This window comes from Peromyscus californicus, unplaced genomic scaffold, assembly GCF_007827085.1.
Source record: "Peromyscus californicus insignis strain IS unplaced genomic scaffold, ASM782708v3 Scaffold_21__1_contigs__length_65335640, whole genome shotgun sequence".
NCBI lineage: Eukaryota > Metazoa > Chordata > Mammalia > Rodentia > Cricetidae > Peromyscus > Peromyscus californicus.
In genome coordinates, this window is record NW_026294514.1 from 63755449 (window position 1) to 63780272 (window position 24824).

The 24824-nt window shown below is 45.3% G+C and overlaps 1 protein-coding gene across 1 annotated transcript; it reads right to left on the reverse strand.

Moving 5' to 3' along the window:
* Positions 1 to 2640: 2640 nt before the first annotated feature.
* LOC128117972 (nuclear body protein SP140-like protein) lies at positions 2641 to 19182 on the reverse strand. Its single transcript, XM_052750556.1, has 9 exons — positions 19065 to 19182; positions 15834 to 15938; positions 13711 to 13853; positions 11866 to 11913; positions 5921 to 6030; positions 5119 to 5224; positions 4746 to 4823; positions 4410 to 4553; positions 2641 to 2972 (listed from the first exon to the last, which is right to left on the reverse strand). Exons 1-9 carry the CDS (start codon positions 19093 to 19095, stop codon positions 2874 to 2876), a joined length of 864 nt encoding a protein of 287 aa, XP_052606516.1. The 5' UTR covers positions 19096 to 19182; the 3' UTR covers positions 2641 to 2873.
* Positions 19183 to 24824: the final 5642 nt, after the last annotated feature.

The following is a 24824-nucleotide window of genomic DNA, read 5'->3' on the forward strand; positions in this document are numbered from 1 at the left end:
TGAATGATCTACAAGGGACCAGGTTTGATGCTTAGCACCCACACAACGACATAGCAGTTCATAGCTACTTCCAATGCAGTTCTAGAATCCAACACCCTCATTTGGCTTCCTCAGGCACCAGGCACAAATGTGGTGCACAGGCATATACAAAGGCAAAACATCCACACATACAAAGCAAACAAATGTCAATAACATCTGATACAGCTACAATCAGGGCTTCTCCTTGTTGGTTAGCTTTTGCAGACTGTGGACTGCAGAACAGAATGGAGTTGCAGCAGGGATAATAAATACTATTTCCTTCCCGTATTTGCAAGCAGCACTACATTCCCTGGACTATGCTGGGATACTGCTTTCCACAGTTTGTCCCCTGATGAACTTCAGTGACCACCATACCTTCTGCTTCGTCTTTTGGAGACAATCTCTGGCATTTCATAGTTGAAGAAGCCATCTCAACTAACTGCTGTATCTATCCTGACCATACGTCTAGGAACCAGGGAAATGGTTGCTGGGTGGCTCTGGAGATCTGGTGGACTCATTGTGACAGGGACATTACCTGACCTCTTCATAGCCTCCTCTCTCAGGAGATAGTGAGGGAGCCTTGGGTTCCCAAATATCAGCATCAGCTCAGATGCTGTGCCCAACATCCTCTGAAAGAGCCATACGTTCCTTTCCCTGGCAGGAAACAATGTGAACAGATGTCCTGAGATTCCTTTGAGGGAAGAACTGTGAGCCACTGTATATACACGTGCAAGGTTCCTTCTATTGAGAAAACAGGTCTCATTCATTTGATGGGCTCTGAGACCGATTTAGAACTGTCTGAAGTTGGAAACTGTGGGAAGGATCTAGACTTTACATTGGGATAGTGGACTTGCACCATGTGCCCATCTGTTTCCCCCTCTTTGATGATATATATGAAAAGTAGCCTACAGGCTGCCCCACTGTCCTGACTGTAGGAATATCCTATCCTATTAGCTGTCTCCACAGACACCTACAGAGAGGGTCTCCAGCTGTCTCTCTAAGGAAATTACTTTATCTGATTCCAACAGCTATGCACTTCCACCTGGTCTGTTATTCTGGGACCTAATGTTTCCTTTGCTACTGTGGAAGTCAGGGCTGTTACATGGCCCTACCATTATTCCATTCTACAGACAGCAGCACTGATGGGCTGCTACATGATGCTCAGGGCCACAGCACTGTGTTTCTGGTCACCTCATGAAGTTCATGCCTCTGAGTGGCCCTGAGAAGCACAGTCATTTCTAGTACTAGAGAGTGAAGCTATCTCACTATTACAATTAGGTTTGTACCCCTTAGTCTGCTGTCATGGTTCCAGTCGCTTACTTCCACTTCATTAATATGCTCTAAAGCTATGCTGAACCTGCAGGGGCCACCAGGAGACAGCCTAGAATCACTACCCTTGGCCATCACCAGGTTGATTAGGTTGTACAGCACAGAGGAACATTTAAGTATTAATAACTCTGTTTGACAGTTTAGTATTTCAGCTTTCTTTATTTGGTCCACCCCAAACACAACCTTCTTGCTGAGCTTGCCATTCCTTTGGTGGGTAGCCCCTCCCTCACATCTTCCAGCCCCACCCAGGGCTTGTCCACTTGAGCCATCCTGGAAGGCCTCACATAGTCTCCATTCAAGCAAGACAGGGGAGAGGAGTGCCTCTTCCTTCCAAGACACAGCAAAGGGATTCTTCCTTAGGCAAGTAGGTTCAGGGGAAACAAGTTCAAAGGCCCCATGCATACCTGTTTCAATGCCCCTGTCAGGACCCTGAATTTGGCAAGAGACTTCCTGAACTTAGAATCCAGCCTTTGCTGGAGTTCTGTCTTTCTGACTGTAAGGACCTGGAACATGCCTTTGCTGCTGTCTGAAAATACAGCTGCAGGATTGGGTGTCTCTTTCCTTACACTCGGGATTCTGCAGCTAAGCCTGCCAGCAACTTCTGTCAACCTATTAGCACAAAGTACCAACAGCCAGCAAATCCCAGCATTCTTAGAGTTGCCTTGTTTCCATCCACTAGCGAATATGCCACTTTGCCTGTAGCTCACACAGTTGTTAGTGCCTTTCTACAGGCTAAAATTGGGTCCGTGTGCTGGTATAGCACCTGAGGGCCTATTGATATCCCACCAATCACCTTTTGGTTGGACAGTGACCCAACTCTAGAATCCCACCCTGAGGCCTTGTTTCTAGGACCATCATCTTGTAGGACCATTCATCTTGTAGGAGCATCATCTTCTAGGACTATCATCTAGGATGAGTCTCCTAGAGAAAGATCCAGAGATGGGGCCTTTTTATGAGTCTTGTTTGGTGAGTTGTTTGCTCTTGAATCAGGTTCTTACTTTAAAACCCAGAGTAGCTTAAACTCACTATATAGCCCAGGCTGGCATCACACTTGCAGCTGTCCTCCTGCCTCAGCCTTCCAAGGGCTGGGATTACAGGAGTGTGTCACCATGTGAGTTGGAGTCTTAGAAGCTTGTAGTTTATTATAAAGTGCTCTCAGGAGTAGGGACAAGGGAAACAAAATGTGTGTGTGTGTGTGTGTGTGTGTGTGTGTGTGTGTGTGTGTGTGTGTGAGAGAGAGAGAGAGAGAGAGAGAGAGAGAGAGAGAGAGAGAGAGAGAGAGAGAGCTAAATCAGTTGGACTTGGGGAGCAGAGAACAGCAATTTATTACACCCTTGGTTCCAGCTGGAGGCAGGGGATGGACCTCAAGGCCAGGAGGTGTGACTCCCAGCTGCAGCTGTCTGCATGTGACCCAGAGAATCCTCTGTGGATGATGGAGTCGGTAGAGAGCACTCACTGCTGTGTGTGGGAAGACCTGGCCAGAAAAGGACAAGGTGCCAGGACACCAGCAGCATCCGGGACATCAGTCAACTGTTTTCATTTGTGTCCTGAATAGCAAACACTTCCTTGAAAGTCTTCTCAAACTCAGACTCCAGTCCAAGTCCCATTTGGCCAAAGTTAAGGTCCTAGAAAACAAATATCAAAAGCAGGAATGATGGTGATCATTATCAGTGAGAGAAACATCTCCTCCTTGTCAGCACTTCTGCCCTCTGATGGAATCTGTGCATCCCTGGTCCAATCACAAGTAAGGAAACTTAGACTTTGGTATTTCTGAGAATCGTGCCTGTTTAAGGTAAGAAGCAGAAACTTCTCAGCTGGGAGATGACTCAGTGGGTCAATGTTTGTCACACAAGTGTGAGGACCTGAGTTCAGGTCCCCAAACCCATGCAAAGCTGCACATGGTAGCACACATCTGTAATCCCAGCACTCCACGGTGGTGACCAACAGTTTGCCTTGTCTCAAAAAAGGTGAAATGTGAAGAACACCCATGGTTGCCCTCTAACTTGATCCTCATGTGTACTATGACACACATGCTTCTGCATCCACATGAACATGCACACACTTATGTATACTATGGCATACAGGTATTTGCATTCACACATGAACATAAGCACACTCATCTGTCTATGACACACATGCTTCTTAATTCACACATGAACATTCACACATTCAAGTATACATACATACACACAAATATTTAAGCTAGGAGCTGGAGAGATGGCTCAGTGGTTAAGAGTATGTACTGTTCTTGCAGAAGACCCAAGTTCAATTCCCAGCATTCATGGCAAGTAGCTGTAACATCAGCTTTGGGGGAATCTAACGCCTTTGGCCTCTACAGGCACCTATAGTCACAAGTACATACCCTGTGCCTTTACACACACACACACACACACACACACACACACACACACACACACACACTTTTTTTTTTCTAGATAGGATTTTGCCATGTAGTACTTCCTGACACTTGTTCTGTAGACCAGGATGGTCTCAGATTCCAAGATCTGCCTTTCTCTGTGTGCTAGGATTAAAATACTGTGCTACCATGCCCAGATTAAACATAGACATATTATAAAAATTAATTAATAGAAATAAATTCTCATGTGTGTTTAGAAAGGATGGCTTAACTTTCCGCTGCATGCTCTGTAGACAGGGAATGAAATGAGCTATGAGCTCTGTGATGCTGAGGACCTTTATCATGTCTAGACACTTGATAGATCTTAAACTGAAAAGCAAAGCAAAACAAAAGACCTCTCTTCCAGGATTCTGGTTTTTGTTTTTGTTTTTGTTTTTGTTTTTGTTTTTGGTTGTTTGTATGTTTGTTTGAGATAGGGTCTAATACTGTAGAAAAGGAAGGATGTGAACACAAAACAGTCCTCCTACCTCAGCCTTTTGAGGGCTGTGATCACAGGCATGCACCACTGGGTCTGGCATCTCAGACTTCTTGCTTATGCAACTTTAATAAAGGAAGATGTGGGAACTAGAGTTTCCACATACTAGAAACTGAGGGAGGAGTAACCCGGTGGAAAGAAGATGAGATGCAGGCAGAGAGGAATGCTGACCTTGAACGTGGTCCTGTGATTGTGGAAGATGAGCCTCATGTCTTGCACAAACTCTTCCACGTGAGAGTAACCTCTCTTTCTCAGCTTTTTCTTGATGATGTCCAACCACATAGCTTTCTGCACACCCTCAGATGTTTCCCTAAACTGGAGACAGAAACAGCAATGGGAGAGGGACTGGTATGGCTCAGCATTTACCTTCCACAGGGCCACAGAAAGTCCACAGAAACAACAGAGCCTGTGGACCTGGGGGATTGTGAACCCAATCTCACATGTGCCCCTCTAAGGCACACGACATCATGGCAGCCAGTAATGGGGGGTTCAACCACCAATACTTACATAACAATAATATGGCATCTTGGAAAAAAAGGAGCTCTCAGAACAGCAATAGACTTTCAAGAGGACAAACTCACACTTCTGCAAGAAAAGGAGACTCAATCAAAGTGACTTATTAAGACAGAGTCCATACACATGCCTAGGAGGAAGGCATCACTCAAATCCACATTCTGGAAGTTTCTCCAACATTAGTGTATCTTGGTTACAGACTTAGAATGACTGAGTTAGTTCTTATGCCAATGGTTTATGCTGTGGTAGCAGCATGATGGAGTGTGTCTTGGAGGAGCAGGCTCCCTTTGGTGCTATTCTTCTGACTACAAACCTGTTTGTGCTCTTCCAGGAGAAAGGAGAAAGTGTGGGGTTCACAGGGACTCACCAACTGTTCCTGGGGCACCATGCGTCTCTGCAGTACCTCAGATTCTGGATGACTCTGTTGGCTTCCTAAGGACTGCATCCTACAGAAGATGCAGCTCCATGGTGTTCTGAAAGGTTGAATGCGAAGTGAGCAGCAGACAAGCCTTGAAAGCAGCCACAGTTCTATGCCTGCCACTGTGCTTTCAGAAATGGCTGACAGTCATATCTGGGGGAGAGGTTCCCAGGCTTTGAGGAACCCCTTGTGGGATCTTAAGCTGCCAGTGCTCCCATCAGGGCTGTGGCAGGAGCCAGACCTTGGGAAATTTGGGACTTATGGTGTGCAGGGATCTACATTTTCTAACAGAGGTTTCTGGGAGCACAGAGAGGCCAGGCTATCAGGTCTGTACACAGTAAAATGGATTCCACAAAATCTGGAAACCTTGGACCTCAATTGGTCCACGACAACCTGGTGAAATGTAGGAAAGAGTCATGTTTCCTTCTTTCATGAATAAGTACAAAAGAGAAAAACTTGGCATATTCCACTCTTAATCTTTTTGACAAGAAGTTCTGGTAAACAACTTTGAAGAAAAGTCAGTAGCAATGCATAGGCAAATGGCCCAGGCTTTGTTTGTATCAAGAGAGAAGCCTCCCCTAACCCAGAGATCATTAAGCCCTTGCTGACAGCATCTTCCTGTTTGGTGTCTATTATGAAGAGCTCTTGCTCTTCCCCCATCAAGACACAAACTCACAATCTACAAGAGTTATGTCTACGACAAGGAAAAGGTGTCTAAGAGGAGACAGAGAAGGGACCACATCTCACTCACATCTCAGCCTCCACCGTTGGGATGTGACACTCCTCATGGAAGGCTCTGGAGCAAGTATCACAGCAGAAGAGCATCCCTCCATCCCGGCACACCTCACACTCATCTGAGTTCTGCATTTAGGGAGAAGAACATCTGTATCACTGGGATTGAGACCCACAGAGCCACCACTGTGGCAATCCTCAACCTGGGATCTTGTATGAATCTGCAAGGACATGGATGCATCTTCCTGGGACAATAAGGAACGTCATGGAATGTAAAATGTGTAACAAGACTTTCTGCTCTTCAGTGAAGTTTGAGAGAAGGGGGCCATGAACCAGTCCCAAAACAATCTTCCTTGTCAACAAAAGATCCTGACAGAAAGACTAGCAAGAAAACACTATTTTACACAATCTGACTACTTTTCCTATGATGTAGATAAAATGAATTTCTGGCCGGGGTTGGTGGCACACGCCTTTAATCCCAGCACTCTGGAGGCAGAGGCAGGCGGATCTCTGTGAGTTCGAGGCCAGTCTGGTCTACGGCGCGAGATCCAGGAAAGGCGCAAAGCTACACAGAGAAACCCTGTCTCGAAAAACCAAAAAAAAAAAAAAATTAATTTCTGAAGTAAATATTAAGTCCATTTGCCTACGTAGCAATGATGATATTGACTCATCAAGAGATGATAATACTAGGAATTTAATTTGATGGGATAAACTAAGAGAATACCATATTCTGTAATGGAGCTATGAACAAGCCTTTGAAGAAAGAGTCTGCAGAGAGATTTTAGACAGTGAGTTCTGTACCTAAAGACCCTGTGGTGGGGCCTCTGAGAAGACAGGGTATGAGTACAGATGACCAGCCAAGTGGGTACAAAGAAGGAAAGGACTCTGTGGCTTTTGGAATCTTGTAGAAGATTCCACATGACCAAAGAAAATGGGCATGTGAGGTATGGAGTCACCACCACTTAAAGATGAGGACTGTAGTCATGACAACCATTCAGGGATGGAGACTGGGATGGTTTTAATTGTAAACTTGATATAATCTAGAATCACCTGAGAAAAGAACTTCTGAGAATGTCTATTAGAGATCACGTTAATTTCAGTTAGACCCGCCCACAGTGGGTTCCTGGAGTGTGTGAGCGGAGAAAGTGCAGTGATCATGAACACACACAGGTTAGCTCATTGCTCTATGCTCTTGATGGTGGATGTGATGTGACCCATGTTCCATGTTCCTACCACCTCGACTCCCCTGCAAGGATGGACTGGAACCTAGATCTATGAGTCAGTTAAGCCCATCCTCTCTTAAGCTGCCTTTGCCAGGGTATTTTATCACAGTCACAGGAAAGGGAATTGAGACAGAGACCAAAGCTCTGCCATCATTTTCTGGGAGCAGAAAAGAGAACTATGTTGTATGAAAGAGAAAAATCCCCGCAAGTCAACAGAGATTGGACTTCTTGCCAGGCCTAACACGGAGTGACTGTAGTCAGTCAGATTCAGTTTTCATCTAGAGAAGGTCAATTGACAGTGTGTGTGCCTTGTTGCTATAGAGGAAGGTCTGTTTATTCAAATCTATAGGCTGTACAGAGCAATGAAGAAGAGACCAGTAGATACCCGCTGTATGGTACTCAAATCCATGTGTGCTCAAGGTGCAGAAGTGGCCTATGACTGACCGCTGCTCTGTGGGAAGAGTGGCATAACACCAAAATTAAGGCTCATTGTTATATCCTGCCCGGATATCTAGAAAAGTTGGAAGGCTTAAGTGGGGTGCTCAGATTAAGGCACCCCACTTAGGAGATTAAGGCAGAAAAACTATGAGTTTGAAGACAGTTTGAAACCTCTGTACAAAAACAAACAACTGAGGCCTAAAATGGTCTCTGAGTTCTCTGTACCACTCTACTCCTGCAAGTGAAGCCCCCTGGCTAACAACCTCTATCATCCTTGACTGGCATGTTTCAGTTTCTGTACCCCACCAGAGAACTATTCTAACTGGTACCTCACAACCTCCCTCGGGATGTTGTGGAGGTTCCTATGATTAGTGTTAATACAGGAACCAGAAAGTATCTGAGTGACATGTGGACAGGAACACATGCATTCCTGGTGTCACTTTCAGAAAGAACAGTGACAGTTGGAGAACTGGATGGTGGCTCTATACCCATATAGAAAACTCCCAAGTCAGACGTGGTGGAACATTTCCAGGAACCTCAGCAGTGGAAAGTCGAGACAGGAGGATCAGGAGTTCAAGGCCATCCTTGGCTACATAGTGACTTTGAGGTCAATTTGATCTACATGAGACCCTGTCTCAAAAACATCATGGAAGGAAGAGAGGGAGGGAAAGTGGAAGGGATGGTGTGAAAGGAAAACTCCTATGTAGTCCTTGGGCTTTTGGGAAAATTCTTTCTTGTGACCATCTGAGGGCCAAACATGGCACAGGCCTGAGGACTGGTCCACCACTGAGTGAGTGGTGGGAAGAAGGGAAGTAGGCAAGGTGACAGGGTCAATCACTCTGTGCCCTGTGCCATCTCTGCCTTCAGGAGAAGCCTGGCCTGTGGCATCATTCTTGGTGGTTTTGCTCTATCACCTCAACTGCTGGACCACTTTCCTTCCTGAATCCTTCTCCTCAGCCTCACAAAGGATGGAATTCCTCAGGTTTCCATCCTTGGCCACAGTCTGCCCATATGATCAGAGTCATTCCCCAGCTGCAGGTTTCCCCTTGTGTCCTCAGCTTCAGGGCGTCTCATCTCTCCTCTGCAGCCCTACATGTCCTAATGCTCAGCGATGTCTCCTCTAGGGCTCCCTAGGTGCCCCTCACACTCATCCTGTTAAACTACAGTGCATCTTCCTCCTGCACCGTGCTCTTTCGTTGTAGCTTCCATTTTATATAACGTGCTCCATGCACCACAAACCCAGGAGTCCATCTTGCTTCTATGCTCTCTTTCATTTCCCAAATCCATCTAACTCTTTGTCCTCTGAACACTAATTATTAAGCTTATTTAAAATTTTTCTTTGTTCTAACAAGATCTACCAAATACAGGGATACAGGGTGCAGAGGATGGACAGGGCCTTAAGTATTAGGATGGTTTGCTTATGCCTGCACATCAGCCAAGCAGACCCAGGGCATACACCCTGTGATTTGCTCAGTGGTGATAGCTTGGGTCCTAACCAGATGGACCCCTGATGGCTCCCTTCAGACTGGGCCCAGTGAGTTCATGAGGACCTGCTTACTCTGCAGGCAACTTTCTGTAGGACGAGGAGAGGTCCAGACCTAGATTTACGCATGAAGCCTGGCCTGCTCCTCCTGAGTTCAGCTTGCACCTGGGATGCATGCTGGGGTGTTGTTATTTTTCCACACACTGCTTTTTACAGATGTTGTCTCCTCTCATATTTGCTCCTCACCCTTCATCCACAGCCAGCCATGTCCACTGCCACACCAGGCTCTGTCCCAGGGACCCCGGACATCTAGAGCTCTGTCTCACCCTCACCTTCAGGGAGAATGAGGACATGAGAACACACGGGGACACACATGGTAGGTGCTTCTGGCCCAGACACCCAGACTGGCCCCTCCTCCAGGGTTGGTGACAGATCTGGTAATGGTGGCTCATCACCCAAGGTGGCAGTGAGCCCCTTCAGGGCGGAGGCAACCATGGCACAGACAGTGCACCCAGGGGAAGAACGGGCTTTTCTGGGGTTAGATGTAGGAGTTGCTACTTATACAAAGGTCAGCTAGGGAACTGCACATATTTTGTGTTCTCTGTTGAAACAGGAAATTTGAGTGACAGTATTAAATATAAAACTTGATTTGGTATTTATTTAAGGAGTCAAATGATAGTTGTTTAAATTTGTTTTTTCATCACCAGCATTTATCTTATTTTTGAGATATGTCTTACTTTAGGCCAGGCTGGCCTAGGAATCACTATATAGCCAAGGTTGGACTTGAACTCCTGAGCCTTGTGCTTTCTACATTCCGTGTGCTGGGATTCCAGCCGTGTGCCATCTTGCCTAGATAAAATTTAATTATTGTGAGGCTTGTGGGTAGGAACATCTCAAGTGCTTGGCGTTCACACCCACACAAATTAGAGGCTAATGCAAAGGCAAAATCAAAGGAGACATTTTAGGCATATAAAGGCCACCTCCTAATCTCTCACTAAGGACTTTCTATCCTGATCAATCAAATGCTTTTCTCAGTCTCACTTTCACCTCAGTGTGTCGAACCACAGCCTTGTACACCTACGGGGGTTCCCAAAATCCACTGACAGAGGACACTCCCTCTTGAATTCTTTGATTGCTAAAGTGTCTCTCCTAGAATACCCTTTTCCCCATACCGACTTTTACGGACCTATGCATTCACTAGGAGAAACAGAGGTGTCATCAAACTATTATTTGTGCCATAACAAGTTTCTCTCACTGGCTTTAGTTTCCAAGGAGTCTTGGTGAACTTATACAGGGAGGCAGGCCGAGTTTTCTAAAGACTAGCTTGAACAATTCTACCAGTCCTAGAACATTTAAGGCTCTCAGTCATTTTCTTTAAATTTGGCCACCCAGGATATATCAACTGTGACCATGAATACCCCACTGCAGAGTAGCTGAAGTGAGACCAAGGCTTCAGGTGGACCAATCACATTTGAGAACCCATAAGGCTCAGAGTCCTGGAGTCTAAGTGATTTCCTAGAGAGGAAATCCATCCCCTTCTGTAGCTCTCCCGGAAAATAAATGAACTCAAGGAACCTAGGGATGCAGCTCTTCCTCCTGGTGGCCTCCCTCCTCTCTACTCAAAACTCAAAAGGTTGCCATGCAGGGTGCAATGTTAAGAGGCAACACTGGACTTCACATTGCTTTTGCAAAGCCATTGGAATGATTTGTCACTCTTCCTTCTGTGACCCAGGCATTCTCAGCTCTTAACCCCAGTCCAGGGCCGAGAGCTGGAGAGAAGCATGATCTGGTACACAATCACCCGAGGGGGGTGTCACTGTCCACTGTTTTAGAATCTCCCACTACACACTATTTGTTATTCTTTAATGTAAACAGTGACTTTGACACAATCCTTGAGGTCCCTCAGGGCTATTGATTCATTCATCTCTACAGTCCTTGGATGTTCTGAGGATACTTGGTAAAGGTGCAATATACAGATGAGTAAATATGGCTTTGCTTGGGAAAAGAGAATCCAGGTATCTCAAGGCAGATGTCAGAATACAGAACTAATGGTTCTGGTGACCATACCAGAGGATCTGACACACACCAGTTATCACCAGAAAGCTTAAATGGTCCTGCATGGGCTGGGAAGCTGTCATGTGAAGTGACACAGAAGCTCCCAGAATCCATGGCTCTGAACAGATGAAGAGGCCCTGAGAGATTTAGGAAAGTGGAAATGGATCTTGGCTTCTCTTTCTCTGGGAACTCTGTTCTTGCAAATAGAGACTCAAAATAAGAGAGAGAGAAGTGCCCCTTGTTGCTATGGAGCATTGCACCCAGGAAGAAGGATGGTTGCCTGGACTGGACATTTCTAGCTCATTTGAGTGATCCAGGAAGAGGTACTCTTAGCATTTGGGGGAAGGTAGAGGCAATGGGCTTTAAAGTATCCATTGACCAGGTTACATGGTAGCTTCCTTCTAGGAAACTGAGTGGATGAAACATCCCAGTGGTTCAGAGTTCAAACCAGCCAGGCAATAATGCAAATGACAAATAATACACAGGTCTGAAGTTCAAAACCTCAGTGAGCCGTGAAGCTCAGTGTCCAGTGATATGTGACCATTGAAGTCTATGTTGGTGGCTCTTTATCATCTCCAGCTCAAAGGGGTCAACACTGAAGGAAGACCAGCCTTACACACAGTACAGTAGCATGAGTAAAGACACAGGCTGAAAACAAGAAAAGAAAAAAGTAGAGGAAGGAGTGAGAGGTACTTTAAGTATGACAACCCAACTGAGACATCATAATATAAGAAGCTTTGTGTGTAAAATCACATGAGAACTTACCTTTTTTTTCCTGCCATATATTCGTGGAGGATTGGGTAGAAAGTTTCCCTGCAAGAGAGAAGAACACCAGTATGTAGTTGTCTGTATTTCAGTGGTGTGAGTCTGGGGTTTCCAACCTCCTTGCAGAAGTTCTGCTTGGATCTTCTATGGACTATTCAGATCCAAGTTGTCTGACCCCATTTCCCTCTCATCACTTACAACTTAGAGACTCTGGCCTGTGGCAGCTGGAAATACCTCCTGACATCCCTTTTCCTGAGAATTTTCCCTCATTACCACTGACTCAACCATTACATGTTCTCTGCTCCCACCTGACACATTCAGCTTGAATTCCATATCAGGACTAGCCAGTCAGCACACACTTGCTGCATGCATCTAGGGTGTCACATACTCTGATGAATGTGAAGCACACAAAGACAGAAACCCTGGTTTGGTGGGATAGAGGAGAAAACTCATGTGAGGAACATATTCTATCTGTCTGTGTGTGTGTGTGTGTGTGTGTGTGTGTGTGTGTGTGTGTGTGTGTGTGTGGGCATGGGCGTGCGTGTGTGCGTGCGTGCGTGTGTGTGTGTGTATGTATGTATGTATGTGTGTGTGTGTGTAACCCTGGCCATCCTATTTGCACTGTAGACCAGGCTGGCCTCGAACTCAGAGATCCACCCACCTCGGCATCAGGACTACTTGGATTAAAGGCATGTGCCACAACCACCAGCACAGGGAACCAATCTCAAACAGTCTAAGAGGGGTCTCTGGGAGCTGAGGGGCCAGGACAGTCATGAAGGGGTGATATATCTGAGCTAAGAATTATGGGATAAACACTGGCTAGCTGCATATGGAGATGAGGAAATCATGTCTAGAGTAGTCTATTTCCAATAACATGGTAGATGTTTCCTGGTTAGTTTAGTTGTCAACTTGATATAACTAAGAAGAGCAAAAGTCATTTGAAGAATTTTCTTTTTCAGATAGCCTATAGGCATATTTGTGGGGGTATTTTATTGATTGTGAATGGATATAGAAAGTCAAAGTCCACTGTGGGTGGTGCCATCCCTATTAAGGTGGGCCTAGGCTGAATAAGAAAGGCAGTTTAACATGAGCCAAGAAGCAAGCCAGTAAGCTCTGTTGTTCTGTGGTTTCTGTTTCAGTTCCTGCCTCCATATTTCTGCCCTGAGTCCCTGCCTTGGTTCCCTCCATGATGGACTGTAGCCTGTGAGCCAAATAAACCTTTTCCTTTTTGCTTTTGATCATAGTGTTTATCATAGTAACACAGCAAGCAAGGTAGAACCAGAGGTTGGGATTAGAATAGAGCTGATGTCTTCTTTAGTGTACTTGAAGCCCTGGGTTCAATCCCTGCTCACCAAATAATGGTGACAATGATGATGAGCATATATTTCAACTGCCATTTTTACCTCAAGGACATCACTGATTCCTTGCCCACATTTTGAACTGAGGTAATTAGGATGGCGTTAAGATCATGCACAAACAACCTGAATTGATGGCTTGTGCCATACACCAGCTCACCCCCCTCTGTCCACACAACAGTCTTGGGTGCAGCTGCTTGCATGTCCTTCCTCTAGATTCCCTTTCACTCATTTGACTGTCAACTCTTCCTTTGGCTTCAGTGCAGAAATGTCTCTGCAAGAACCCCAGTCCTGAATGGCCATTCCCTCCTCAGAGGTTCTGTATCTATCATTTGTCAACACCAGCAGGGTGTACCTCCCAGCAATGCCTCTCTCCTGAGTGACAGGAAAACCTCACTGGCATCAGGGCTTCCCTGTACCTCATACCTATCGGATATGTAAACAGTGCCAGAAGAAGCATTGACACCCTTCTCCGCCCGCACTGCAATACCTCGATCAGCAATTTCAGGGGTCGATTGTAGCAGCGCAGACTCAATTTCCAGTTCTTTGATCGTCCATGACCTCCCAGGATTTCAAACTCAGGGGGTGTGTACCAGTTCCCATCCTCACTCTGTATGGACTTCACGGAGACCCCTGTAAGACCACAGTAGGCTGACCGTGAGCCTGCTTTGTCCCTAGAGCTCAGATTCATGGCCTCCCACCACACTGAGCTGGATCCACCCAAACCGTACTCAAAGTCAATAGCAGAAGAGTCTGGTCTCCTCTCTGGCTTCAGGAGTGCCAGCTCAGCCCTGGAGTCCCCTAAAGGGTTTTCTGAAGCTATGCATATTTCTTTGATTTTCATGCCTGAAGAAAATGACAATCACCACCAACAGACACCTTTTAAAACCACTTCAGGGTCATTAGACAAGGACAAGCTAGTGACTGACTCCACAGGGTGAGTGGATTTCAACCTGATGTCGAGCTCTCGGGCTGGAGAACAACCAGAGTCTCAGGAGGTCCCAGGCAAGGTGGAGGTGGAGTCCTCAGTTTAGAGCTGAAGCTGCAGGTGGTTTCTGCAAACTTGAGAGTTCTGTGACATCATTGTCTACCCAATTTAATGAGACTATTGAACAGAAGTTGCCCATCCCTGCAGTCAGAGGTGAGTACCATTTAAACACAAATGAAATAGTATCCTGTGGAAATAGAGATTATGTTTTAAAAAGCTAGTCATATGTTTGGCATCTTCATTGTTATGAAAATGCAAACAAAATCACAACCAAACCATTTCACATCCCATCAGGATGACAGTAATAATATTAATAATAATAATAATAATAATAATAAACAACTACAAGAAATAACAGCCATTGATACAGGGAAGTTGGAGACCTCCTGCATTGCTGGTGGGAATATAAAACAATGGAGCCACCACCAAACACAGTTGGACCATTTCTTACTGAATTCAACATATAAACACCATGGCCCAGCAATTCCACTTCTGTTTTTGTGACTCAGACTGAGTGTGTGTATCCTACACATGTTGTACTTGAATTCTCAAAACAGTATTAATCATTATATCCTAACATAGAAATAATACAAATTGGTGAACTAATACAGAAAATGTTATATGGCCATAAAATGGAATATTGTATTATTTGGCAATTAAAAATATATATCGCATAAACTAGACAGAATTGGTTTGAAATCATCATGCTGAGTGACAGAAGCAGTCATAAGTGGCACACGTTATAATATGCCATTTGTATGAAATGTGTACAGTAGATTTATAGAGCAGGAATTAGGTGGATGATGCTCAGTAGGGCAAAGTGGGAAACTAACAGACAGAGGGACAAATATGTTCCCATGGTAATTTTTTCTGATGTACCATAAAAGAAAACCAGACGGATCTGTAGACTCTAAGTGCTGAATTGCATGATAAATGAACTATAACTCAGTAAAGCTGTTAAAAATAGTGACAAGGTATATAAAAATAGTTGACAAAATATGTAAACTGTCATCCACAAGCTCATAGTAAGAGAGATCTGAGATGAAGTCCATCATAGTACTTTTGTTTTGCAAACCTTTATGGTGTATGATTGCAGAATATGTTCTACCAACAATATAAATTAGTCCTCATGGATATATTATGGGGCTGGCTTTATATTATGGTCCTCTACTTTAAAAATGAGAAATTTCATGCTCAGAAAGCCCCTCCCCTCTACAGAATGAGACCATCACACTCAGCAAAGCTGAGTCTGGAACTGGGGTTCTCTGATTCTCAATCCTGTGATGGTCTCACCATGGCAAGTGCCTGCCCTGGTGCTGACATCCAGGGATGTTGAGGCAGAGGCTGAAGGTCTCTTTCCATTTATGTCTGACTGGAAGGAAAATATACATTAGTTTCCATCTATGGATGGAAGCTCATGGGCTTCTCGCTTGTTCTCTGGGCATCTCATGGCTACATCTATGTTGTTGTGACCATCTGTTAGGTATGGTTTCTTCAAGTGTGAAAATAACATGTTAGGATCCTTTCCTGTTTTCAAGCCATGCTAACCCCCAATTCCTTAAGTAATCCTGCTATTGCTTGTGGTTTTTTATTTAGCACTTGTAAATTAAAACCGTGAAACTCACCTTGCTTGAATTTATCCTTGCTTAACACTCCCTTCACGTCACCACATGTCACAGGAAGCAGCTCAGTGCTGAAATCTGCATTCTCATATCTGCGCTTTCTTGGAACTGAAAAAGAAGATGTCCTCTTCTGTCTCACTTTGCAGGTGCACGTGCCTCCTCCTCTCTCTTGGGGTCATTTTTTTAACACTCGGGACATTTTGCTCCTCAGATCTCTAGCTTTTAAGTCTTTCTTACAAGTGGCATATTGGATACATAATGACACATATTTTATTGCTAATTTATAAAAACAGAAAGCTTAGTAGAGAAATTTGGCTTTGATTAAACTGTCCTGATTCTCACTCTAGTGACCACCACTGATTGCTACATGACCATCAAACAGGAGATGTCTAGCTGTGCTGTTTTACTAAAGATGGTAGCCAGAGATGCTCCTCCTAATTCCCCATTTGAGCACCGACTGGATGAGCAGAGAGAGGAGATGATGGACAACCTAACAGAGTGGGGTGCGATCATCTCTACTTCCTCTTTTTGTCTGCTCTGCTCCATCTGTCCCTCACAAGAGGTACTGAGAACAGAAACACGAACCCCAAAGCGCCATGCAGATAGGCCGTGGCTTCCGTCAGGCAGTGGCTTCCAATACCGGTTATTTGTGGATGCTTCTTTCTTTATGAGATCAATACAAACATTTAAATTTTAACTTTGTAGAAGAGAGAACTCAGCAAACACAAAATATCAACACCAGGTGGATCATCTCCACAGTCTCCCAGGATATTTAGCAAACGTGTGGAAGAAGGACTAACATCTGAATAAGGGTGGTGAAAAATACAGCCGTGGAAGGAGAGGGAATTTACCAGGGTGCACAGGAAGAGCAGCCCATTCCCACTTATTAGGGAGAATGCAAACACACATTTCTGCTGCCCTGCACTCTGGCTGAGGGAGGGAGGACTCCTCATCTCCTTTGCTATTGACAGGGAAGCGCACTGACCCTGCCTCCTCCACACAGGCCATTAGCAGCATCTGTAGACAAGTGGTCACTGCTGCCCTTTGACTCAGGAACTCCACTCTTGTTTGGTTTAGACCCAAGACAAGTGAAAGTAAGTAACATGCACTATATGGCCACTGTTCTCACAGCTTGCTGGTGACAGTGAACTGTGGTAGTGACCTAAATGTCCATCAAAAGAAGACTGGTTTAAACTCAGGGTAAGGACTGGCAAGATGGCTCAGTTAATGAAGGAGCCAGCAACCAAGGTAGATGACTCCGGTTGGATCCCCAGAAACCACAAGGTAGAAGGAAAGAACCAACTCCTCTACGTTGTCCCCTGACTCCATGACACATTCATGGCTGCACACACATACACACATAAGTAAACATAATAAAAATTATGAACCTCTCAGTTCATATACCAGTCATCTTAGTAGTACCAGGTAGCCAGTAAAAAGAACAAAGCAAATGTACATGCTTTATGGTGAGGACTTCACAAAGGTTCCTACTTTTTAAATACTCTAAGTCTCAAAACACAGAACACTATTATAAAGTGAAAATACACATTATGAAAACAAGCTTTGCAGCCGGGCGGTGGTGGCACACGCCTTTAATCCCAGCACTCGGGAGGCAGAGCCAGGCGGATCTCTGTGAGTTCGAGGCCAGCCTGGGCTACCAAGTGAGTTCCAGGAGAGGTGCAAAGCTACACAGAGAAACCCTGTCTCGAAAAACCAAAAAAAAAAAAAAAAAAAAAAAAGAAAACAAGCTTTGCACAGAAAAGCATAGGAAAAGCTAAAGAGGCTGGAGAGATAGGTCAGTGGTTTAGAGCACTGGCTGTTCATCCCAGGGACTGGAGTTCAGTTCCCAGCACCCATGTCTGGCAGCTCAGGACTACCTGTAATTCCAACTACCTGCAGGGGCTCTGACACCCTCTTCTGGCCTCAGAAGGCACTTGCTCTGATGGTTCTCTCTCTCTCCTACTCTCTCTCCTTCACACACACACACTCGAGCACACACATGCACACATACTAAAAAAATATTTTGTAGAAGAAAAGGAAGATCCAGGTATAGTGGTTTACACCTTTAATCCCACTATTTGGGAGGCAGAGGCAGGTGGATCTCTGTTGTGAGTCCCGGCCAGCCTGGTCTACAGAGCGAGTTTACAGGATAAAAAAGTCAAGAGACCCTGTCTAAAATATGTCAAGGCTGAACCCAAGACGAGGAGCTATGGGAATGTGTGTGGGGAACAGTTAAAGTGGTTTTACTCATTCTGTATTTCCACAAGGTTTAAAAGCTTATAAACCACATTCTATTAAGAAATGGGCCTGACGGTGCAGGCCTGAAACCCCAGTCTCTCAAAAGACCCAGACAACAGGATCCTGTACAGGTTCAAGGCCAGCCTGAGTAACTTAGCAAAACCTTGGTTCTAAAATCTTTAAACTAGAGATATAAAGTCAAGCATATCGAAGGCCCTAGTTTCCACTGCAGTACTGGGACAACTGCACTGCTTCCTTGGCAGTGGCAGGCACACTGACTAACATTATTTCTGAGCAGCACATCTGAGCTACCACTGCTGGAGCACAGAGCTCTACCATTTCCCTGTTAGAGGTATCATTGGCCCAGGACAGACACTGTAGGGAAAATAAACCCACAGCTTGCCCTGGCCTTTGCTATCAAGGGCCTTTTATGTCTTCCTTGGATCAAAACCTGACAGTGAGAGCTCAGACCAGGAATGGCCCCTGGGACAGCTTCCTAGGTGACAAGTCCTTCCAGACAGGTAGGAGACCAGGATGGGGGCGGGGCAGCTGTTTACACTGAGCCTCTGCTATCTGACCTTCTTCCTGAGGTGACTTAGGAAAACAGAGAGAGGCAGAGGGCCTGAGAACACTCCGAGTTCATGAGGTAACTCAGAAGCATGCCACAGAGGTCCCCAGGAGTCCCTGACGGCTGTGACCAGAGTCTCCTTCTGACAGCTGAGCAGTGGTCACAAAGAAAGTTGTGACTGTGTGCATCATGGCAAGCTAGCCTTATATCTCACCCAGGGTTGAAATCTCCAGGTGTTCTCTGTCTGCCCGTCTCTGTCGCTTCCTCTCTGTCCTTCCCCACCCCACACCCCTTGTCTCTCCTCTCCTACTACAGTGCACAGCTTCTTCAGGTCCTAGGGTTGGGACTGACTGAAGCTGCGGCCACTTAATCAACATGAAATCACCCATGTTGTCAGAGGGAAAAGGTAGAGAGGGAGAAAGACACACCTGGTGATGACCCGAGGCTGCCGTCTTCCATCTCCCAACTCCTGCCAGGGGCCTGTGAGGATGAGCTCTGGTCCCTCGGTTTCCTCACAGGCTTCCAGGCTGTCTGTTGGGGCCCACAGCTGAGAGCAGGAAGTCAGCCTGAGTGGTGACTCGCTATGGAGGACTCCGCCCTGATGGGGAAAGAGAAACGAAAGTATTTCTCTAATCTCAAATGTGGTGCTGTTAGATACTGTCCCTTCCTTCTTTCCTGAAATGTGGTGGCAGGGAGGAGGAGAAAGGCAGGGGGGACCTAGTGGATTACCAAGGGGCCCACCAGTGACAAGCAGGGCCAGTTCCTAGGAGTGACCTTCTTTATGCAAAGATGAAAAACAACAACAACAACAACAACACCCTCCACGCAAACCCAAACTGTCCTCAGTTACCCTGTGTCCAGGGTAGTAGAGTTTCCCCGGGGTTGACTGTGATCCCATTCTTTGTCTGGTCCTTGGCTGAAGTGGCTTGGGGGAGAGAGAGATGGGGAAGGAGGGCCAAACACTTCCCAGTTATCTCTCCGACTAGCAGGAGAAGCCAGAGCTGGGTCCTGACCAAGAGATTTCCCTCAGACCCCGAGAGAAGTGGGGATGGAGGGGGAGATCCCCCAACTTGATAGACGCTTTGGTCAGAGCATTAAGTCTGAGGACTTGTCATCCCAGCCGAAAAGTCAAGGGTGAGAGGAAGCTGCCACAGTGGCCACCAGGGCATAAGGACAAAGAACTTGTCCACCCTTCTGAGATGTGGACCTGGACAGAGATGGACAGACAGACATCTCCGGTGAGTCCTAGGAAGCCCCTCAGTGATCATCAGGATACTTCAGGTTCCTCTCTGTTCCTCGTTCTGGAAAGACTTTCTCTGAGGAACTAGGTGGACTGGGGTGAGCCTGCACCCTGTCAGGTCTCTCACAGTCTTCTTCTCTGCACAGACCATGGCTCTGCTCTCATCCCTTAGCTCAAATGCACAGGGACAGGCTGGTGTGGGGCTGGAGTGGGTGTGACTGACAGCGTCAGCCTGAGGCCAGGCCTGGGGTAGATTTCAGGGCTCCTTCCATTGTCTCCCATGTTAGCCACGTCTCCAACTTTTCTTCTTTTTTTTTTGGTTTTTCGAGACAGGGTTTCTCTGTGTAGCTTTGCGCCTTTTCCTGGAACTCACTTGGTAGCCCAGGCTGGCCTCAAACTCACAGAGATCCGCCTGGCTCTGCCTCCCGAGTGCTGGTATTAAAGGTGTGCGCCACTGTGGGCCGTGGCCCCCCACTGTGAGTGGCTGCCGCCCTGCTTGCGGACCTTGACCAGATGTCCTCCCTATTCAGATTCCCTGCTGGTTTCCTTCTCACCTAACTGATCAATCGGAGGTTCTTTGTTCCTGTATCCTGCATTTGGTGTAAACAGCTTAGATGCAAAAATGTAGCAAACTCTTCCCTCCAGGGATCCGCCATTGTGCTGTAAGCCTGTATTTAAGGTTTCCTCCCTCTTTCAATTCGGCTGGCACTCGGCATTCAGCCGTGGCGAATGACTCGCTGTCTCTTGTCCCTTAGTTTTTAATCCACAGCCCCTTGCTCGGACATGGTGAACGGGTGGTGGTAGCGCGGGCGTTATCCCTACAAATGGAGGTTCCTACCGAGATCCGAGAAAGAAGGGACAAGCTGATGGACACCCGAAAGGTAAGGCTGGCCAGCAATTTAAAAAAAAAAAAGAAAAGATGAGGGTGAATTGAAATGGGTGCAGCTAGCTCACAGTCAGTTGATTGGACTGCTGAAGCAGGAAGGCACCGAAGTTAAGATAGGGCAAGACAGCTAAAGATTTTAAATAAAAAAGGAAATCTTCCCAAAAGAGAAGAGGGAAGGAAAGGAAATTTCCCGTTAGAAAAGGGAGAAAAAAATTTTAATCAAGAAAAAAGGATTTTCCTGGTAAAAAGGGGAAAAATTTTTGGAACTAGGCCTAAAGATTAGGGCCCTGTAGAGGAAGGATGGAGGAAAGAGAAAAGCCTCTTCCCAGTGGTAATGGAGAAAGAAAAGACTTTTTCCAATTGTAGAATTTTCAGGATAGCTGAAACTCTGAGCTCTTTCTGCAGTGCAGCATCTGAATTACAAAGAATCGACAGGTAGGCCTCATTGCTGCTGGCTGAACAGCAAGCGAGCCCAGAGGTTAGAAGTTTGGCTGTCTGTTTGCTTATTTTGGTTCAAATGTTTTTTAATTTTCCCTCAGAACGGGAATAATTCAATATTTAGGATCCCTTCATGGGAAATGTTTTTCTGTTTTTCCCTTATGGAGGGAATAACTCATTAGGTAGTCCCTTCATGGGAGTAGGAAGTTTAAACGTGAGTTTGTATGTGTTTGTATGTAGTTTGTATGTAGGAAAAATGTTACAAGGAGACCCACTCCCTGTGGCAGACAAAAACTGTGTCACTAGAGGTCCTGGGGATACAAGAGGATTAGGGTCTTTTCCACAGGGGTCACTGCGCAGCAGCCTTCGATTATACAACCAATAAAAATCACTTGGAAAAGTGATGGCCCTGTATGGGTGGAACAGTGGCCTTACTAAAGAAAAATTGGAGGCTGCAAACACATTAGTTAAGGAACAGTTAGATGCTGGACATATCATTCCTTCCACTTCGCCTTGGAACTCACCTATATTTGTTATTAAAAAGAAGGCAGGAAAATGGAGGCTATTACAGGATCTTAGAGCTGTAAATAAAACCATGCTTCTCATGGGAGCAACACAGCCTGGCTTGCTTGCCCCTGTGACAATTCCTAAACATTAGCATTTAATTGTGGTTGACTTGAGGGATTGTTTCTTCACCATTCCTTTGCATTCGAGGACAGTCCTCGCTTTTCTTTTAGTGTTCCTTCAGAAAATCTTAGAGAACCTTATCAGAGATATCAGTGGGTGGTATTGCCTCAAGGAATGGCCAATAGCCCTACTACTATATGTCAAATTTATGTGTCTTTGGCCCTAGCTCCAGTTCGAAAAGCTTTTCCAGATGTTTATATAATTCACTACATGGATGATATATTAATGGCTGCTAAAGATAAAAAACTTGTTTTTGATGTCTTTTCTAATTTACAAGAGGTTCTTAGCCTGGCTAATTTACAGATTGCCCCAGAAAAGGTACAGGTATCTTTTCCCTATCATTATTTAGGTCATGAATATTTTAGTTTTTCTCATTCACCTACTGGAGTGTTTTGGCAAACAGGTCCTATTCTATGGGTACATTCCCCAGCTTCTCCAGCGAAAACCATCACTCCTTATCCACAGGTTATATTTAAGGGAATCAAGATCAGTGTTCAAACTTTTGGTAAGGAGCCAGATATTGTGGTGACCCCATACACCCAGTCTCAAATAGCATGGTTGCAAGCTAATGATAATGATTGGACCATATTGACATGCTCCATGCAGGGTCGGTTTGATACTCACTACCCCTCCAATGATGTGTGTCATTTTTTTAATTGCATCCTGTTATATTTCCCAAGATAGTACAGATGACTCCTATTCCTCAGGCCCATGTAGTATTTACTGATGGCACTTCACGTGGTTTTGCTGTGGTGGTTTCTGGTAACATAGTAAAGAGAATGAAAGTCCAGGGCACTTCTGCCCAGATGGCAGAGGTACAGGCGCTGTTGCTTGCTTTACAGATGTTTTCTGATGAGAGTGTAAATATTTATACTGATAGTCAATATGTGGCACATGCCATTATGCCTTTAGAGACAACAGCCTACATACCATCCATTTCTCCCATTCATGAATATTTATTGCAAGTGCAAGGACTTATATGGTCCCGCTCACATAACTTTTATGTGGGCCATATTAGAGCTCACACTCAATTGCCTGGACCTCTAAGTGAAGGTAATCAGAGGGCTGACGCCATTACTCGTATGGTTGTTACATTAGTTTGTTCTGCTTTGATAAGGCTACTCAGTTGCATCAATGTTATCATAATGCTGGATCTCTTCGTCATCATACAGGCATAACCCGGGAACAAGCCATCCAGAGAGTTAAATCATGTCCGATTTGTGTTGAATTTTTACCTGTTCCTCATTTGGGAGTTAATCCCCGAGGACTTTTACCTAATCATGTGTGGCAGATGGATGTCACACACACACACACATACACACACACACACACACACACACACACACACACACACACACACACGTGCCTTCCTTTGGAAAATTACAATATGTCCATGTGTCTATTGATACATATTCTTTAACTTTTGCTTCTGCCCATTCAGAGGAAAAGGTTAAGGATGTAAAGAATCATTGCCTTCATGCTTTTGCTTACATGGGAGTGCCAAAATGCATAAAGACTGATAATGGTCCCGCCTACAGCAGTACGGGATTTTCAAAATTCTGCCAAGACTTTTCTATTGTTAATAAGACTGGTATTCCTTATAACCCTCAAGGACAGGCTATAGTAGAATGCTGCCATCGTACCTTAAAAACATATATTTCTAAAGTAAAAAGGGGGGAGCTAGGGGCTCATCTCTCCTCTCCATATTCTATTCTTTCCCTTGTTTTATATACTGTAAATTTTTTATCAGTGGACTCTACTGGAGTATCTGCTGCAGATAAGCACTGGAGGGCTCCTGTTACAAATCATCCTCTGGTGTGATGGAAGGATCTTTCTATTGGCACTTGGAGGGGACCCGATCCGGTGTTGGTGTGGGCCCGGGGATCTGTTTGTGTCTTTCCACAGGACAATGAAGTTCCACTTTGGGTTCCTGAGCGTTGCATGCGCCCTGTGGCTGCTGCTGAATCCCGACATGGCAGAGACCTATTGGGCCTTCATAAAAAACTCTCCCCTTCTGATGCCAATGGGGATTGAGAGTCCTATACGGCCAGCCTTGGCAAGCATTCACGTAAGCCTAGGAACTGTAGCCATGTGGTTGGATTCTTCAGAAGGTAATGTATGGTAACTTTTTCCAAAAATGTTGAGAATGTGTCACACCTTGGAGATTAAGGATAACTCTGAAGGTCACTGACCTCTATTTGTTAACAGTAACATGCCAGCTAAGCCTTTTCACATTTTGCAACCCTCTTCAAGTTGGTGTAGTACCTACTTTTCAGGAATGGCTCTGTGCAACATTTATTGGCCTCCTGAAATTCATCTAGCCTTTTTGAAGATACCTTAAAATTTGTGAGCCTGAATGTAGCCATTAATGAGACCATTAGTTCTGCTCCTTGTTTGCTGTTTTTGTTTTTGTTTTCTTTATGGTTCTTAGTTGTTCTTTTGCAGACCTGCCAGCCTAAGTAGTGCTGGGATCAAGAATAATGGGCCTTGGTGGTTCGTGTTCCTGGAGCTGTGTCCATGCCAGTGGACCATGGCAGTTAGACACAGATGATGCTCACATGCTCCAGGAGAGACTCTGACATCACTGTTGACGTTGTTGCTGTTATAGCAGTGGTGGCCACTGCTGCTATTGCTTCTGGGATGGCTATTTCATAATTGGGTTCCACAGCTAGCACAATGGAGACCCTGGCAGCAAAAGTAGCTACCACAGTTAGTTAATCTTTTATTTTATTGGGCACGATAAATTTAATTCTACATTTATACATTTAAATTGGCTTTGAAAGTTGTAAAAATTATTTAAACTCAAGTTCTATTTGCTTATGGGATACCACCTTACAAGGACTCCAATTTGCAGTAAAGCTCGTTTAAGAAGGGAATGGCTCAATCGCCTTTAGCCTCCTGGCTATGGGTGGGTTAGGACTTCTGTTGGTCTTTTCT

Bases quoted from the DNA above. Each gene is read 5' to 3' on its own strand.
- LOC128117972 (XM_052750556.1), bottom strand. From the start codon at position 19,095: ATGGAAGACGGCAGCCTCGGGTCATCACCAG. The intron at 13,854-15,833 runs GTGAGTTTCACG...GTGGTCTTACAG, and splicing joins CAAGGATAAATTCAAGCAAG to GGGTCTCCGTGAAGTCCATA. The intron at 2,973-4,409 runs GTCAGCATTCCT...TTTGTTTTCTAG, and splicing joins ATCACAGGACCACGTTCAAG to GACCTTAACTTTGGCCAAAT.